Source organism: Neoarius graeffei, chromosome 26 (genome assembly GCF_027579695.1).
Source record: "Neoarius graeffei isolate fNeoGra1 chromosome 26, fNeoGra1.pri, whole genome shotgun sequence".
NCBI lineage: Eukaryota > Metazoa > Chordata > Actinopteri > Siluriformes > Ariidae > Neoarius > Neoarius graeffei.
This window is the reverse complement of record NC_083594.1, coordinates 48,443,914-48,463,687: the sequence shown is the minus strand read 5'-3', so window position 1 is coordinate 48,463,687 and position 19,774 is coordinate 48,443,914. Positions and strand designations below refer to the sequence as shown.

General features: G+C 41.0%; 1 protein-coding gene across 1 annotated transcript in view; it reads left to right on the top strand.

The window, feature by feature from the left end:
* Positions 1 to 19,774, top strand: part of camk1b (calcium/calmodulin-dependent protein kinase Ib) — a 67,010-nt gene that overhangs the window by 4,918 nt on the left and 42,318 nt on the right. The window contains exon 2 of the mRNA XM_060910340.1: positions 4,677 to 4,787. Within this exon, the coding sequence (XP_060766323.1) occupies positions 4,702 to 4,787 (86 nt within the window). The 5' untranslated portion in view covers positions 4,677 to 4,701. The remainder of the gene's footprint in view (positions 1 to 4,676; positions 4,788 to 19,774) is intronic.

The following is a 19,774-nucleotide window of genomic DNA, read 5'->3' as shown; positions in this document are numbered from 1 at the left end:
GACGAATTCGCCTCAAATGGCTTGATTTCAACTGAATTTTTCTGGTATTGCGCAAGGTAAAAAAATTGCAGAGAATGCAGAATGTTGCAAATATTTGACCAAAGTTTAATATAAAATAGGAGAATTACATTGATCTTGCTCCTGAATTTACCCGTGATATGCCCTTTAAACTGGATACCGGTTTAGCAAGATGAGCTACGTACTTTTCGTCCAGTTGTTGGGACTGCATGATGCATGTCAACCCTCAGACTCAATATTTTTTACTGTGATTTACGACTTCTAGCCATTAACCAAGCAAGTTATAAAGTCCAGAAAGATATTACCCAATATCATGCCTTTACATTGCACAACTGTGCTCTTTTATGGAAGTGAAATTTCACATCCTGTGGTCAGCTGAGACTCAGAAGCAGCGAGGCTTCCTTATTAACTTCAGCCACTTCAGTCTGAGACTTCCTGGCTTACTTTAAAAAAAAAAAAATTAGAATAATATTTTCAACAAATATAAAGGCCATTACAACCCAAAGAGATGCTGCAGACATTTATTTGTCACTAAAATATACAGGTAGACATAAATCTACAGCCAATATCTTGAATCAGTAAAATTATAACAACATTGTAAGTAACAATTGTGATATGAAATTTAATCAACACACACAAGATTTGATTCATTCCCATTTGAGAACTGTCTGTGAACATCTTCAGGGTTAGGTACAGGAAGGTAGTCAGGATGCATTTGCAGTAAAACTGTTTTTATATCGAAAACACAGCAAATAAGTCCAAAATGTCATGCATGACAAAATCCAACAAGGACAGGATCAAAAAACAGAAGGCGCAAGAACAAAGCAAATATTGATTGGCAAAGTCAGACGTGGGAGTTTAGAAATAGCACTTTGCGATCTAGATATGTGTGTGTGTGAAGGGTCTTTATATCCGGAGTCTGTAATCAGCAGAAATGCAGAACAGCTGTCTGTGATTGCTAGGCGTATGTGCGGACCTGTGGTGCATCATGGGAACTGAATTCAGGACGTGTAGTTCAGAGTCGCGAACCTGGAAATAGTTGTTCATCTGCTACCCCTTTTCCGCCAACAGGGAACGGGTTCTTGAATCGGTTCTGTTCAGGAGTCTTTGAACCTTGGTGCCAGCTCGTGAACCAGCCCGTGTTTGCACCAGTTTTGAGCAGAACCACTGTAATCAAGGATGCGTCATGAATGGAGGGTGTACAATGTACAACAGAAGTAAACAGTAGCGGCAAGATGGCGGTGCACATTGATTACTTGCAAGCTTTTGTTCTGTTATTACAGATATTTGTTTTCATTCCATTTTTTTCTGAAGATGTGTCCTTTTCCATTCTGTTCTCCATTGCTGTGCTTTCTCTCCAAACGAATGCCACGCCCACTCACTGATGTCCTCATGCTTCACCAGCTATATTTTGGTTCCAACTGGGAACCAACTTTTCAGGTTCCGAACTGATTTATTTTTGTTTGAAATGCTCTGAATTTGTCAAAATGTGTTGCGTGAACCAGAACAGAACCCGTTCCCTGTTGATGGAAAAGGGGTATGTGTGAGTCAAGCAGAGCAGCACTCGGACCAAGGGAGAGTTCATGACGTTCAGCATGATCTTCACTTCCATTTTCAGGTCACTCCAAGTTTAAATGAGTCCCCTGTTAGATTAAAAAAAAAAACACCTTGGCATGTGGACAAAAGATGCGCTAATGTGCTGTTGTTTCTAAGTTAAGAACTCAAGACCATCACAAATTCCTTTGCATCTCCACAGTGTTTTTTTTTTGAAGAGACGATCAAAGCCAAACAAGATGTAAATCATCATTAACTCTATACTGGGTCAGGCTGCAGTGTAGGGCCTGAAGAAGCAGAATTTGGCACATCTCCCACAGCATCTATCTCCAGAGTCCTGGAAAGCAGACTGTTATTAAGCTGGTTATTTTGGTCCGAGAAGTCCTCCCATTATTGCCTTTGAAAGGCTGTGTGTGTGCATAATGACTGATGTGCCCACTATTTGTGCCATCGCAATGCCCTAAAAATAGGCACAATGCGCAGATTCCACATAACACAGCTCCACCCAGGGTATTCGGGGTTAGATGGAAAATATAATAACTTGTACAAGAGTTTTATATAAGGCATTAGTTACTGTATTTCACTGGGTTTGGTGGGCATATGAGCTCAGTGAGTGATGTACACTAAGCATGGCATGATAAATTTCACAATTTCATACTAACACCAACACTATGACATGTACATTCCTAAAATCTGAATGGGGATCTCGAAGATCTCTGAGCATGCAGTCAGAATCATGCGATATCATTTTATATATGTGAGATTTTTCAGACGCCTGTGAGAGTCTCTCTGATCCTGGAGTTAATGCATTTTTTAAATGAATGGTGAACTCACAGGGAAGCTCTTGTGGGGAGTGTGTGGAGGCGAGGCGAGGCTATCGCAAAGAGGAGCTCAGCCACTCAACTCATTGATTGTCTGCTCATTGATCCTGAGTGTATCATGGAACGGCCCATAGATTTCATCTTTGCAGATGTTTAGATAGCAAATTTGAGGTCGAGCTACGAAATCAATTCTAGAACACGGAGTAATTGTTATGAGACTTGCTAATGCAGTTCGTGGAATGAATATTGGAATACATCTGCTAATGATGTTTCCGAGGAAGTCATTTGAAATGATCTTGACTATATTCTCAAGAATTGAACAGTTTATGGCTGTCAAACACTCCAAATAAATGTCGATTAGCACTTCCAGTGTTACTGTTGAACTGTGACGCATATAATTGCCTTATAACAATTATCTTCAATGAACCAATTTGCATATCTTGGAACGTAACCTTTTAGGGAAAGCTTCTTGTTTCATAACCTTCTTGTATGCATTCGAGAAATTTATCAGTGCTATGATTGTGACATTGTTTGGGAAGATTTGCAACTTTTTTTTTTTGTAAACTAAGGGCCTCTGCATGCTCTTGCTACAAGGCTTTCGCAGATAGCTTTTCGCAGACAGTTGTAATTTATCGTTGAGCGGGGAGTAATAGGCGTGCGCGATGTTATTCACCGCCACAACGCAAGGGGGCGCGAAGTCGCGAAATCGCTAGGAGTAGTTGGTGGGTATGGTTAGTGGAGTGTTTATCCTCCGGTTACTTATAATGACTAGAACTGGAGTCGTATAGATGTACGTACTTCCTCACTTCCTTGATCAACCGCTCTTCGTGCTGCTCCATCTTCGCTCGTGTTTTTAAAAATGGCGGTTGTGAAAACAAAACAAACCGGGAAAGTAGGGAAGCGGAAGTGCGTGTACAGCGGATGTAGAGTGGACCAATCAGAGCCCTCTTGTCTGCCACGCTGTCTGCGAGGCTTCTGCGGTGGTCACAATTTTTGGGAGTTGCGCGCAGAGTGTCTGCGAAGGTGGGGGGGCTACGCAGACGCCATCTGCGACACCATCTGCGAGGACTGCATTGTCAGCATAAATTGGCCCCAAGAATGAAATAAGGATGCCCTCCAATCCAGCTGTAACCTTGGCCTTATTCATGTCTTTTATAGGGGTGTACATATTGCTTTTCTCGAAATGCAACATTCTGGATCTTAAAAATGTATGGTAAATGCAAATAAATCTAAGTAATATATCAACAGAAACATTCAAATTCCCTTGACATGCTTCGGTGAATAGCATTCACAAGCTGACCACAGATGTAGAGGCTGACATTAGTAACCTGAGAAACATTACTTTCAGTGCATTAAAATAGTTCTTCAGGAAGTTCAAATCCTTGCTTCAATTGGTCAAATTAAATAATTGTAATCATTTTGACAAAAATTCATCTTGGAATTGAATTTAAAAAAAGTTTATGAATGGAATCCATTGGCATCCCTTATATCTTGTTGGGAATGTCTCATATCTGATTGATTAATGTTATTGATTGATAAACTTTGTTAGAAACTCAATTTAGGCAAATATAACAATGCAGTTTAAGAGTTTTTTTCCCCCTGCAATTGTTATAATGGTCAATGCTCATCAAGGTAACATTTCCATAGGATTACCGTAAGCCCGTTTCTGAAAATGAATGCTTTTGTTCTGTTTTTCAGAGGAATTATAGTCCCACTACAAAGACCATTTTAATGTTGCATCCATTTCTATTTGGTAGATGTGTTTATCCATGCTGAAGAGGCAAGTGAGGCCTCTCTGGCTGTTCTGTGATTTGAATTCACTTTCACAACCTTAAACACTGGACTAAGAGGGGAAATGGAATTTTTTTTTTAAACATTCATCGTATAATATAAACCCTTGTCTAATGTGCACTTTGACCCATGCGCTGACGCTATAAAAATGTGCATTTCTAAGATTGCGCCACTCAAATGACCCAAGATGAGTTGGGTCACTTGAGACTTTTCAAAATGCACTTTAGCTGTAAACTTTTCCCTCTGCAATCTCATTCTTGATCTGCACTCCCTTGTGCACATGGTAAAATAATGTGACTTAACCTCTCAAATTACTGTGCCAATCTCTCCCATCCTCTACCAGTTTACAGAATACCAAGAAACTTCCATTATAATAGCTGTAAACAGTTGTTCTTTCATCAGTGACATTAATCAGACAAAATAATGCAGCTTACTGGATTACGTACCAAGAAACCTAGCATGGGTGATTGAACTGTGCTTTCTGTCTCCCAGCTACACAATATTTGATCGTAACAAGATGCCCCTGGGTGAAGATGGACACTCGTGGAAGAAAAAGACGTCTGATATCAAGGAGATCTACGATTTCAAGGATGTGTTGGGGACGTAAGTATTGCTATTTTTGTTACTAGAGCTTGATTAAGTTATCGACATTGGATTGTAAACAGACTTTACTGAGGCTTTCCACTTGATTTGTGTCATGCTTAATCTCACACTTGGAGTGTGAGCTTGCAGCTTGTGGTCAGGGTGGTGATGAGAGTGGCATGTTGTAAGCACTTGAAAATCAAGAGGACATAATTAATTTAGAGCATGGTGAACACACTTGTTATGAAAATTAACCATGGACTTTTTATGCAAAATATATTCATGGTTTTCAGTAATAATCATGATTACACCATAGTTATTATGATATTTCTTTGAAATAAAAGCCACCATAAGAATCAAAGTAAAACTGTGGTAATATCCTGGCCAAGCGTATCACTACCATAACAAAGTACACTAGCAAACATGTGGCTGTGTCATGGTTAAATGTTATAAACATATGCTGTATATTGTTTTATGAGATGATTGTACCGGAATGACTCACTTATTATGGTATTCCTAACTCCCAAAGTCAAACTTTTCTCATAGCTTACAGTTCTTATGAGTTAGGACACGGCATTGATGTTTTCAATACAGCCGTGCCTATGCTAAGTATGATTACGAGTGAAATTTTAGACACACAACCTATTTTTTTTTGGCAATTTACCAACACGTGAGGAAGATGTTGACGTTCCCAATATTCCTGTCCCATTTCCAGTGTCATTCTGCCTTTCCTTTTTTGTATAAAGACGTGCTAGTTAGTTACATTAAGCCTCAGTCATAAGCTAGCATATGACTGGCCAGTTGCTTAGCAACAGTGTTCTCATAACTTTAACCACATGAACTGTGAGCATATTGTGTTTTCTCTTCTCGGGTCAAAAGCATGAAATTTCGAGTTACTTTAAAACAACAAAGTAAAGTCATAGTTATCATTAAGTACCATAATAACACTGTGGTATCTATTAGTAATCTACAGGAAAATAGTGCTTCAGTTTAACTGGTATAAAATATTAGCATAGCCATAATCTCGATGCTATAATCAGTCTTTTTGAGGCTTCATGGATTAATTGTTGAATTCAGTAAGGATTCTATTGATTTTCTTTCTTATTTAGTCTTCACTGTTTCCTCATCTGTTTTGCTCAACAGAGCTGGAACATGTTAATGTTGCCAAACCTTGCTGGTCTTGGGTGAAGAGGTTTCTTCCAGTTTGTATATTTGTATAGTCCTTGGTGAAGTTAAAACTGTACTGTAATTTTAATAATGGTCCCCGATTTAATTTCCACAATTGACACATCCTGTTAAATAAGCACCAACAGATCTTGTAACCAGACCTCTAAGGACTTCTTTTACCAACATTCTTTTTTATTGCTTTTATAACAAGACAACAGGAAAATACAAAGAAATACAGTTATATGTCTTGAACGAACATGCCCCCCCAACCCAACCCCACCCCATCACCCGCTCTCCAAATTGATCCAGTTCTTGGTTGGGAATCAGGTTACTAAGTTTGTCCATTTCAGTTATTGAATAGGGAAAAAGAAAAACGCATTTCTGCCATATTAGGTACCGCAGAGTGCCACTGTTTACATGTCTCCGGGCTCTTCCATTACACGTGAAAAATCTGTTCTCAATACATAGCAAATGAAGGGGTCCCAGATCTGATGAGAATGATGTTGTTGATGTTTTATTGTATGTGTAATTTTCTCTAAGGGGAGAGTTGTAGATAGTTCAGACAACCACTTGCTTACACTTGGCTTTGTTTTTCCATGAGAGGGCTATTACTCTCTTTGCCATTAACACACTTAAGTCTACAAACATTCGTTGATATTTTTTAATCTTCAAATTATCTGGATATAAACCTAATATAAACAACTGTGGGATTAAGGGTATTTGAATCTGCAAAATATTTTGAATACATTGTTTAATTTCTTTCCAGAATTTTTGCATTTCTATACATTGCCAAATACAATGGAAAAATGTACCTTTTTCCTTCTCACATTTAATACAAATATCAGGTATATTATATCTGTTAAGTTTTTCTGGGGTGATGTACGTTCGCATCAACCAATTGTATTGCAGTAATTTCAGGCGGGTGTTCGTAGTTCTCGATTGTGCTTTAGAACATGCCTCCTCCCATTTTCCTATTGGGATGTCCTCCTGTAGATCCTCTCTCCATGCCCCCAACCGTCATGTGGATGTTTCTGTACTTCCGTCTATCAGGCATTTATAAATTTTGGAAATTAAACCTCTCCCTAAACAATTTTATTCATTAATTTTTCTATGGTAGACATTTCGGGGATGCATAATGTTTGATTTTGATGTGTTCTGATGAAATTTCTCAACTGTAGGTATTTAAAAAAATGATTGCGGGGTATGTTAAATTTATCAACCATTTCTTCAAATGTCATCAGCACATTTTGCGAGTTGTAAAGATCTCCTATTTTTCCCAGCCCCTTACTGGCCCAAGATTTAAATCCCCCGTCTGTTTTACCTGGAGGGAAGGAGTCATTTCCCCATATTGGGCTGAAGACAGACAGAGAGAGAGAGGACATTTCTCTCAGATATTTTTTAACTTGATGCCACACTACAATCATATTTTTCACAATAGGATTTTTTGTATTCTTTTTAAGGATTTTAGTGCTTGCTGAGTACAGATATATTGGGAGGGGTAGACAGCTGGAGTTCCTCCATTTCTTTCTAGAGAGGAGCATCTCTCTCTGTAGAGTAATACAACAGTGTTCTTAATTGTGCTGCCCAATAGTACCAGAGTGGGCTGGGACATTTGAGTCCCCCTCTGTCATATGGTAAGTACAATAGCGACAGTCGTGTCCGGGGACGTCTGTTATTCTACAAAAATCTAACAAACAATCTTTTAAGTTGAGTGAAGAGGTTACTTGGAGGAGGAAGTGGAAGATTTTGAAACAAATACAGTAGTTTAGGCAGTATATTCATTTTAAGGACGTTTATTTTCCCTATTAGTGACATTGGTATGGGTGTCCACCTGTCCAGTAACTTTGCGATTTCTTGCATTAATGGTTCATAGTTACTAGCTACAATATATTTAATTTGTGGGACAATTTGAATGCCTAGATATGTAAAGCAATCCACAATTTTAAACTGAGTGGCTATTTTAGGAGAGCTTTTACTTTCTAATTGATTTAAGAACATTATTGATGATTTTGATTTGTTTAATTTATAGCCTGAGATTTTTCCAAATACATTAATGAGTTCTAGTCATTCAGGAATTGATTTTTCCATCTTTTTAAGAAATATTGTTACGTCATCTCCAAATAGAGCCGGTATTCCCTCTGTCCAATTGCTATGCCTGTTATGTTTTGGTGTGTTCTTACCGCTATTGCCAGTGGTTCTATAGCCATAATGAACAGTAGAGGGGATAGGGGATCTCCTTGTCTACATCCTCTTTGTATCTTAATGACCTTGGATATATTACGATTAGTCATGATTTCAGCATATGGTTCTGTATAAAGTAGTTTTATCCATTTATTAAAGTTTTCTCCAAAGCCAAAATGTGTGAGGATTTCAAATAAATAGAGCCATTCCACTCTGTCAAAAACTTTTTCAGCGTCCAATGACAGTAATGCTGTATCTGCTGCTCCCTTTTCCTCGAATATTATATTTAGAATTCTCCTAACATTATGAAAGCCTTGCCTACCTTGTACAAAGCCATTTTGATCCTTATCAATAATATCCGGAATTATTTTCTCAAGTCTCCTGGCTATTATTTTACTCAATTTTTAAATCCACATTTAAAAGACTGATTGGCCTAAAGTTCTCACATTTGTTATTCGGTTTGCCCGGTTTTGGCAGCAAAGTGATTAGTGGTCCCCTTAAAGATGTTGGAAGGATTCCATTGTGAAAAGATTCCTTAAACATTTCTAATAATGGTGGCATCAGTCTATGCTTGAACATTTTATAAACTTCAATGGGTATCCCATCTGGCCCAGGGGTTTTCCCTCCTTTGATACTATCAATGGCTACAGATAATTCCACTAAAGTTATATCTTTCTCTAGTTCTCCCTTAATTACTTCTGATATCTTGGGAATGTGGATGCTGTCCAAGAAATTATTCAAATCAGATGTATTTGGACCTATTTCTGAGCTATAAAGCTGTTTGTAAAATTTTTGGAAGTTTTCATTTATTTCAGTTGGGTCCACAATATTTTCATTATTATCCTTTTGCAGTGAGGTTATTAATCTTTCATTCTGAAGTTGTTTGATGCGCCATGCCAGCACTCTGCCAGGCTTTTCACCTTGATCATAGAACGTCTGTTTAAGTCGTAATAAGCTTGATAAAGCTTTTGATGTAGATATTTCATTATATTGTGTTATATTGTGAGGCCCCAAGGTGGGGGAGGAGCCCTACTCCTCCCCCACCTTGGGGCCTCAGATCACTCCACTGTTATGCTAATGCCAGCATACAGGCCGCTGGTTAAAGTCACCAAACCAGCTACAAAACAGATACGTGTGTGGCCAGAGGGGTCCTCAGAGGCACTCCAGGACTGTTTTTCCACCACTGACTGGAGCATGTTCAGACAGGCGGCCACCTACAGCAACATCACAGATCTCCAGGAGTACACGGAGACCGTCACTGCCTACATGAGGAAGTGCATGGATGACGTTACGGTCACCAGAACCATCTCCATAAGGGCCAATCAGAAGCCATGGCTGACAGGGGAAGTCCATAGGCTCCTGTGGACTCGGAACGTCACCTTCAGAGCTGGGGACGAGGTGGGCCTGAGGACAGCTAGGGCTAATCTGTCACGAGGCATCAGGGTGGCCAAGAGACAGTATTCCAGGCACATTACTGACCATTTCAACGACAGCAGAGACACCAGGAACCTGTGGCGGGGGATTCAGACCATCACAGACTACAAGCCCTCGCCGCAGACCTGTGACAACTCCACGTCTCTGCTGAATCAGTCGAACGACTTCTTCGCTCGCTTTGAGGCAGACAACAGCACCATGGCACAGAAGACCCCACCACCTCCCAGCGACCAGGTGTTGACGCTGTCCTCAGACAGCGTGAGGAGAGCTCTCAGGACGACAAATGCACGAAAAGCCCCGGGTCCTGATAACATTCCTAGTCGTGTCCTGAGAGACTGTGCCGAGGAGCTCACAGATGTCTTTACAGACATCTTCAACATCTCGTTGAGCCAGGCTGTTGTCTCCACGTGCCTCAAAACCACCACCATCATCCCGGTCTCGAAGAAGCCGTCTCCCTCCTGCTTCAATGACTACTGCACTGTCGCACTCACTCCCATCCTCATGAAGTGCTTCGAGCGGCTAGTCATGTGGCATATCAAGTCCGCCCTCCCCCCTGCCCTGGACCCTTTCCAGTTTGCATATCAGTCCAACCGTTCGACCGATGATGCCATCTCCACTGCCCTCCACTCAGCCCTCACCCACCTGGAGACAAAAGACTCGTATGTCAGAATGCTGTTCATAGACTTTAGCTCAGCATTCAACACAATCATTCCTCAGCAGCTCATTCATAAACTGGACCAGCTGGGACTCAACACCTCCCTGTGCAACTGGCTGCTGGACTTCCTGACGGGGAAACCACAGACTGTACGGGTTGGCAGCAACTCCTCCAGCACCATCACACTGAACACGGGGGCCCCCCAAGGATGTGTGCTAAGCCCCCTCCTCTTCACTCTGCTGACCCACGACTGCACACCAACATCCAGCTCAAATCTCTTCATTAAGTTTGTGGATGACACGACTGTGGTGGGTCTCATCAACAATGGCAATGAGACAATCTACAGGAGTGAGGTTAGCCGCTTGGCCATGTGTTGCAAGGACAACAATCTCCGTCTGAACGTGGAGAAGACAAAGGAGATTGTTGTGGACTTCAGGAGAGAGCACACCCAGCATGCTCCACTATCTATCGACGGTGCTGCAGTGGAGAGGGTGAGCAGCACCAAGTTTCTGGGTATGCACATCTCTGAAGACCTGTCCTGGAGCAACAACACCGCATCACTGGCCAAAAAAGCCCAACAGCGTCTGTACTTCCTCCGCAAACTGAGGAGAGCAAGAGCCCCGGCCCCCATCATGCACACTTTCTACAGAGGCACCATTGAGAACATTCTGACCAGCTGCATCACCGTGTGGTACGGCGCCTGCACCGTATCCTGCTGCAAGTCTCTGCAGCGCATCGTGAGAGGAGCTGAGAGGATCATTGGTGTCTCTCTCCCTTCTCTAATGGATATTTATAACTCCCGCCTCACCCGCAAAGCCATCAGGATTGCAGGTGACCCCACCCACCCATCTCACAGCCTCTTCAGTCTGCTGCCGTCGGGGAGGAGACTGCGGAGTCTCCGGGCCAAAACCAGCAGGCTCAAGAACAGTTTCTTTCACCAGGCAGTCAGGAGGCTCAACTCCCTCCCTGTTCTGCCCCTCCTCCCCCCTCTGCCCCCTGCCACAGATTCTGCTCGCACACCCCCCTGCCCCCCCTTCAGCATCTGAAATATCATCCTCACAGTTTCCCCCCCCCAAACACACACATACATACATACATACACGGCACGGTGGTGTAGTGGTTAGCACTGTCTCCTCACAGCAAGAAGGTTCCGGGTTCGAACCTCACGGCCGACAGGGGCCTTTCTGTGTGGAGTTTGCATGTTCTCCCTGTGTCCGCGTGGGTTTCCTCCAGGTGCTCCGGTTTCCCCCACAGTTTAAAGACAAGCTGTTGTGGTTTCCCATGCCATGATGTATGTACATATATATATATATATATATATATATATAGAGAGAGAGAGAGATCTTCCTATGGCAAAAGCTAAATAAATAAATAAATAAATACATCGTTCATTAACACACTGAACTCAGGGACCGCACATCTCACTTTACCTTGCTCATTTGCACTATTCCGCACTACCTCACCTTAACAGCTGCTAGTTTGTTTATAGTGCTTATTTCATGTTTACCTGCTATACCTCAAGTGCCCTTGACTGTTTGTTTATTTGCACCAATTCATGTGTGTGTGTGTGTGTATGTATCTGAGTGTTTAGTCTACGTCTAGTTCTTATCTAGAGTGTTTTATACTGTTTATATTGTTTGTTTTTTAAATTATTCTATTTTTACTTTTATTTATTGCATTGCCTGTTTGCACCATGGGTCAGAGAGGACTGAAATTTCATCTGTGCTGTATGTCGAGCATGTATAGCATATTTGACAATAAAATTGACTTGACTTGACTTGACTTCTTAACAGAAGTAATCTTTGGTGGACATCTTGAGAACCTGATTGATAATATTCGTCTTCTAATTTCTTTATTTCTGTTTCTAATGATTTTGTTTTCTTGTAAGTTTCTTTGGCCTTAGAGCTAGTCATGTTAATTATTTGTCCCCTAATAAAGGCCTTAAACGCTTCCCATCTAATACCTCCTGAGGTTTCTATTGTATTTGTTTCAAAATAGTATTTAATCTGTTCATCTAGAAAAGAAACAAAGCCAGTATCTGCCATCCATTTTGTTTTAAATCTCCATTTGGGAATATCACTAGTCAATTTGGAATCATAATAGACTAAAGAGTTTGGAGCATGGTCTGACAGGAGTATGGCTTCATAGGAAACCTCTTTTATTTTATATTTTAGTAATGCTGAGACCAGAAAGAAATCTATGCGGGAATATGACTGATGTGTACTGGAGTAGCATGAATATTTTTTCCCATTGGGATTATCTTCCCTCCAAACATCAATTAGACTCATTTCTTTCATGAAATGAAGAATTACACCCCTGCTCCTCGGATGTGATTGGTCCACTCCTGAACTTTTGTCCTACCGTGGATCTAAGGTGCAATTAAAATCACCTGCCATAATACAAGCACCAGGCAAAGAAGCAATGGTAAGAAATATGTTTTGGAAAAACTTGGGTTCGTCTGTGTTTGGAGCATAAATATTTATCAGAATTAATTGTTCCCTAAGAATTCTTCCCTGAATAATCAGGTATCGCCCTGCCTTATCTTTGATAACTTTATGAATTTGTAGTGGAATAGAATCATGGATCAAAATCATGACACCCCTTGCCTGAGAGGTAAAGGGAGCTGACAGAATTTTACCCTTCCACCTCCTCACTTTAAGCTCGTCTTCATGTGTTAGGTGGGTTTCTTGAAGAAATACTATATTAGACTGTAATATTTTAATCCTGTTCATAACTTGTTTGACCTTGTTTGTATTTTGTAGCCCTCTGCAATTCCAGGATGTAATTCTAACCTTTAGATCAACAGACATATGGACAAGTAGTATTGCATTTTCCCAACACTTTGAGTAATTTCAGACTAAACAAAGAAAAAAATGAACAAAAAACTAAATTATTTCCTTTGGCCATTACCCATCCACCTGAATATTACCCCGTCAGGTGTTCCCCCACCTTCATATGCTGGACCTCCAGAAAGCAAAGAGCTGGTCCACACAGCATGAGGATCAGTATAGCTATACTGCTGTAAAAAAAAAAATCAAAGCAAAAAGAAAAAACAGAGTAAGCGTAACTACTCTGCTACTATGATTCAGAAAATTCCTTTACAACAGCCCAGCAAACAAAAAACGCATCCCTATTTGCTTAATTAAACCGTTCATATTAAATCAGAGAATTGTTCCTTATCAATAGGCTGGAGAGGCAGAGAGAGATCAGACCTCAGTGTAACAACTTAACTTTCACTCTGCACTCCGCTCCTGTCCCTACGCTGTATCAAGATATCAAAATAATGTTCCATCAGCAGTTTTGGATGACATTTGTTACGGTGTCATCTGCTCATCAATACCTCAGTCTGGATGAATATCCAACTGGATCTTCTTAATGAAGCGCTCGGCTTCGTCAGCGCACCTGAAGATGTGTGAGCACTCCTTGTAGGTGACTATAAGTCGGGCAGGAGGGATCATACCGTACCGGAGCCCCAGTGAACGGAGTTGTCGCCTCGCCTCCCCGAACTCTTTCAGCTTCTTGTGCGTCTCTGCCGCCATGTCCTGATAGAACCTCACCGTCTGGTTCTTGTAGAGGATCTGTTTTTTCGCCCTAGCCACTCTCATCACTGCTTCCTTGTCGCTGTAATTTAGAAACTTCATTATGAGGGTTCTAGGTGCGGAGTTAGTATTATCTGGTCTTCTTGGTCCAAGCCTGTGTGCTCTTTCCACCGTAATTTTCCCCTGGAGCGGCGCTAGCTCCAGCGCCTCCGGTATCCAGCTCTCCAGGAATCCACAGGTGTCTTCACCCTCCACGCCCTCAGGTAGATTAACAAGCCGTACTTTGGAACGACACGAGCGAGCTTCTAGGTCCAGTACTTTCTCTTCCAAGTCTTTATTTTTCCCCTCTAAATTTTTCACCTTCTCTTGGAGCGCAGTAACATTGTCTTCTGTTGTTGAGATTCTCGTCTCTGCCTGTGTGACTCTTTCTGAGCAGTCTGTAATGTCTCTCTTTACACTTTCAATCGCAGACAGGATGCCATCAAATTTGGATGAGAACTCAGTTTTCATGGTGTTAATAGCTGCCAGTATTGTTGTCAAAGATGTACTGGACTCCCCCTCGGCAGTAGTAATGTCTCCCTCTGACTGTTTCTCGGGGTTAACGGTAGTGGCAAGGCCGGCGCCAACTCTAGCTTGTGTAGCCTCGCCGCTAGTGGCCATCTTGGCTTTGGCAGTTGGTGTTGCAAAATTCGTTAGGTCGGTTTGGTTTGTCCGGCCGCGATTTGTCTTCCTTTGACTCATCGGTTTTCCTTAAATCTTCGTGTTGTAGTTGGGCTGAATGATGCACAAAATTGAGCTTTTTAGAAAGGATTTGAAGATTGGAGTAGCAGAGCAGTCTTGCACGCGTCTGTTCAGCAAGCTGCCATAACCGGAAGTCCCTCTAAGGACTTCTTAATTGTTTTCATTGTAACAGCAACCATATGTGGCCACTCTTTGGTAACTCCTCTGATGTAGAAATCAGTGAGCTGACCTCTGCGAGGAATTTCTAGGTCTAGTTTTCCCAAGCCGGCATTCCCAGAGCAGAGTCGTGCAGAGCAGTCGCTCTCAAGCAGTTATCAGGCAGGAATTTTGAGGCATGCTCTGCTGGGAGGTCCTGGGAGAGATCAAGCTAAAGCATTGTCTAAAATAACAGCTTGCACCATGGCCCTGTCACAGTATTTCATTTAACTGTATATCTATGTGGATGAGATATGGCTCGTTCATTTTATTCATTTGGCTGACATTTTAAGTCAAAATGACTAAAGCAGAATGTGAGACCAATTTAGTCATAGAGCTGAGGAGGTAAGGGCCTTTCTAAAATCCAACGCCAACACCACCATCAAGGGTTATCTTGTAGTTCTTTGGCTGAACTTGTCACCTTCTGGGTGCTAGAACAGAATCCTAACCACTGTGTTCCCACTGGCCCAAAGCTTTGTTTTGCTTTGTGGTGCCTTTAGTCACCGTGAGCCTCTCTACCCAAGGTGTGGTTGCTGAAGAAAGATTTCCAATGAATTTTGTACACGTCCTATGAAAAGGTGTCATTTTTCATTCCAAGACATCTGTTCCCCGATACACTGCAAGCCTCGGCATGCATGCAGCCTTACAACCTTTCAAGCTCACCTCACACCATGGTTGAGTTTTCCAACCCTCCTCTTGTTCAGGCACAGTGGGGAAAGCATCGTCAGCTCTCAGTGCCTCGCTTAGCTCCGAGTTCACCGTGGGCTGGTTGTCTTGGCAACAGGAGCAGACACTTTCCATATGGACTAAAACAGTTGCTATGGAAACAAAGTTTTATTTTCTATTAATAATCTTGCAGATGAATGTGTGAGCATTTGTGAGGTTCGGTTTAATGATTTCTTGCTGAAATGATTTTTTTTTCTCGGTCATGGTTTTTGCTCACTACTTTCAGAAAGGGGCAGTTTCCAGGAACCCTGTCTGAGATTTTACACCCTCATATGTAGTTTCTCATTCACAGGAACCTTTATAGTTCCTGGTTTCAAATTTACTTGTACTACTTCATTTTTATTTATAGATAATTACATGAAATGGAGCACGTTATTAAAGTGGGAACTCAGTGGTGCGGCCTTACAGAAGGTTGAGTCCAAAACCCAAATTGTTTGTTTCGGATAAAACATTGACCAAATGAATAATTGTAAATGATATTTTGAGCTCAGAGAACTATTTGTTGTCCTTTCTTTCTAAGTATTTGCTCAAAAAATCTATTAAACTGGGGTTTCAAGATACAAATACGTGCCACTTGGGTGGTACCACAAGTGTATGCCTTTTAGGCATTTAATTCGAGGATTATAAAAGCAGAGCTTTATTAAAAAGTACATAAATTGACATTTACTTTTTTCTTCTTACTGTGTATGAAGCAGACTTAAACAAAAGTCTGTCCTATTCTGTCTTCTCATGTCTGCTCATCTCCAAAACAATGGTCCTTGGTGTTGTAAGGCTCCATGTTTCCTCTGTTGTTCTCTAATTCATATTAATGTGGAGCACAATCCCTGTACACATTCATTAAATTTCAAATGGAGTCTCTTGTTCATCCCACACTGCTTTCATTACAGAAACAAGCATTAGCTTTCAGGTGACATGATATGACTGGCTGTATATGACTTTCCATTTCTCCAGAAGAACACTTTGCACAGAGCAAAGCATAGTGTTCTGTGATAAAGTTTGCAAATTTACCTAAAGGGAAAGGTGTGTGTGTGTCAAGGCTAGCAAGAAAATTGCTTCAGGTGACTTGGTTGGTCTCATGACTTTTATGTTCAGTTTATCGGTGGTTCCTGTATACCATCCTATTAAAGTGCACTTAGATAAACTTCACTCGATCATAAAATGTAAACTCATATATTTGATGTGTTCTATTTCTACAACATCCTCCTAACTCCAGTTCCTGGCTAGAGTTATGACACCGTGATTAAACGAACTTGGTAGGATCATGATGATTCTCTTGAGTCAATGTTTGGGTAAGTAAGTAAGTATTGTGGATGTCAAACAGACTTTATTTTTTTTCGCCCCCGGAGTTGTTTCGAGATAACTTAACAAATGTGCTTTTGTCCTTTAGGGACTGCAGTGTCCAAAGGCAGTGGGCTGTGTAGCTCTGTTTCTGGGTTTCTTGACTCCCAGCTCCTGTAATTAAAACAGAAAATAATTAATGAGTGCCAGCATTGCTTCAGAGTTGCAAATTTCTCTGTTTTCTCTCTCTGTCATTTATGTAGACTGGTTTGGTTTTCATCAGCACCATTAGAGAAACAAAATGACCGATTCCAGCTCTTACTGATCCCATATTCCACTGCATACTTAATGTTATGTATGAGTATTAAGAAAGATGGCATTCGAAACACTCGCCCATAACACTGAGTCTAAAAATGTCTTCAGATAATTCCTTTTATTTTAACTGTTTTAAAGTTTTAAAGAGACTTATCATTGTTTTAAAGAGATATATTATTATTTGGCTTTCGCCCGTAGTCAGCTGGGATAGGCTCCAGCTTGCCTGCGACCCTGTAGAAGGATAAAGCGGCTAGAGATAATGAGATGAGATGAGATGAGATTATTATTTGGATGAGGCCAAGGAATGACAAAAGTTCGTTTTTCCAGTTTGACTGATTTAACTGTAATCATGATGCAAGATTGTGTAAGACTTGGACTGAAACACTGCTGCATGACCTGTCAAGCTACCTCAGAATATCTGAGATTTCTTTACAGTCCTGTGCAAAAGTCTTAGGCACATGTAAAGAAATGCTGGAGAGCAAAAATGACTTAAAAATAATGAAATGAAATGTTTCAACATAAATAAACACTATAAACAGTAATCAGTAAGCCATAATAAAATAAACAAAGTCAATATTTGGCGTGAGACGACCCTTTGCTTTTTAAAAAAAAAAGAAAAAAGTAGTCTCAGGTACAATGAGTGCAGTTTTATAAGGAAATGAGCTGTAGGTTTTACTGAGCATCTTACAGAACCAGCCACAGTTCTTCTGGACACGCTGACTGTCACACTCGCTCCTTAATTTTGCACCAAAACCCAGCAGCCTTCATTGTGTTTTCTTTTTTAATCTGAAAAGTGCTCTCTTGTAATGTATTATACTGCTCAGATACGAACTTTTTTTTTCCTGTAACATTTAATTTTGTGCTGGAAAATGAACATTTGGAACTCTAAAATGTTTTTGGACTGACTCGATAATGTAGAAGTCATAAAAGCAAAATCTATAACAAAGTTTGTATGGAGAAAAAAACCCCCCAAACAATAGGGTGCCTAAGACTTTTACACAGTACTGTAGTCTCCTCAAACTGAAATGAAATAAGATTCAAGGCTGTTGTTCAGGAACCAGATTGATTCAGGCACAACATGTCTATGCTGTGCGCTATTGATTTTGCTGGTGTGACCAGCAGATTGCTTTTCTTCTCTGGGTCACGCTGGTCTGGATCGGCTAATAAACTCTCTAGAGTAACACAGTGACACAGCGTGATCCATGACAATTCCCAGCATGCTTTGCGGATGATGGTTGGTGGGGTTCAGGACTGGAATTATTTGAAAATCAATATGGAGTATGGATCTGCTCCTTTCTGCATGGCTGTTGTTATACTGTGCTGTGCTGGTGATATTGGTGTGACCTGTTTTCCATGTCACAAAGCTAAGTATGGTAGTCCTTTTCATTTTGAGTGATTGAGGTGGTGTGCCACCCATTTGTCTGATCAGTGTTGCCTTGATGGAGGAGTTTCTTGCCTTCTTAATGCATTTGACACCACCAAACAGTAATTAATAATACAGTAAATAGCTCTATTCGACAATTTTTTAGCAATCCATATTCGTCAAGAACCACTCAACTAAGTGAAAAGAAACGCAGTCCATCATTACTTAGACATGAAGAAGTGTCTTTTAATTAATAAAATACTTAATTTAAGAAAAAAAATACTGAATTAGAAGGTAGGTGTGTCCAAACTTTTGACTGGTGCTGTAAGTTTCTCGGATTTTGCAATGGCCAAATGCAATGTAGTAGTACTGCGAGAATTGTTTAATTTACTGTGAAGGGATTTGACCCTATGACATGTATGCAATTCCTCAATGAACCATTAATCTTTTCGATCTTAATGGTCCCCTTCCCTGCCACAAATAAATAAATACAGAACAAGTTGTGCTTTTGAGTCTTTTTGTGACTGAGAAGCTTGAGACCATTTTTTTTGGAAATTTGCACAAAATTTAGGAAAATATTTAGTTGTAAATATACTTCAAAACAAATTTCCCAGTACCATGTCATGAAACTCCAGCTCACAAACATCTCACCTTGTTGGTGTTGCTATCTGCAACCTTTTCTCCACATCTATAACACCCAGTGAAGTGTCAGAGGCTGTAAACTCTTCTGTCTGCTCGGAAATGGGGTTTCCTTACTTCCTGGTAAGTATCCACAGCTTTTATTGCCTTAAATATAAATTTAAGAGTTGATGTGGTTAGCCCTGAGCGAAGCGTAGGGTAGCATACATGCTGTTTTTACTCAGCGGTTTTCTTTTCTTTATTTGTAATCATACCACTGCCTTTACTGAGCAGTTGTGTGACCTAATGTAGCCGTCATGTGTAAGTCCGTGGAGGTGTAAGGTTGAGGGCTATTTAGTTTCAAGACTGAAAGGTGTACTGTTTTGTTCTTTTTCATGGTGTTACTGCATACATGTCAACCTTTAGTAACCCATGCCCTTACAAAGGCTACGTTTACATTACGTCGAATCAGCGGATCATCAGATTAACGTTCTTAAAACGATTCGCGTTTACACTAAAACCGTTAGCCGTGCACACAGCAACGCCAATACGCGGATACGCTCGGCTCCGCAGGCATCCTGCGCTCCAAATCACTCCGCCCTGAACAGCGAGTGCCCTCTGGAGGGTGCGCACTCCGGCCCTGCGCAGCTCACACAGCACGCGAGTGAAGTGCACAAGCCACGATTCGGGACTGAGCCGCTGTGTGTGAGATCCCAGCGCATATCACTTACTACTTGCAAGTGGAAGGATGGCAAGCCTAAAGACAATCATAACTACACAATGGGCAGTATTTGCA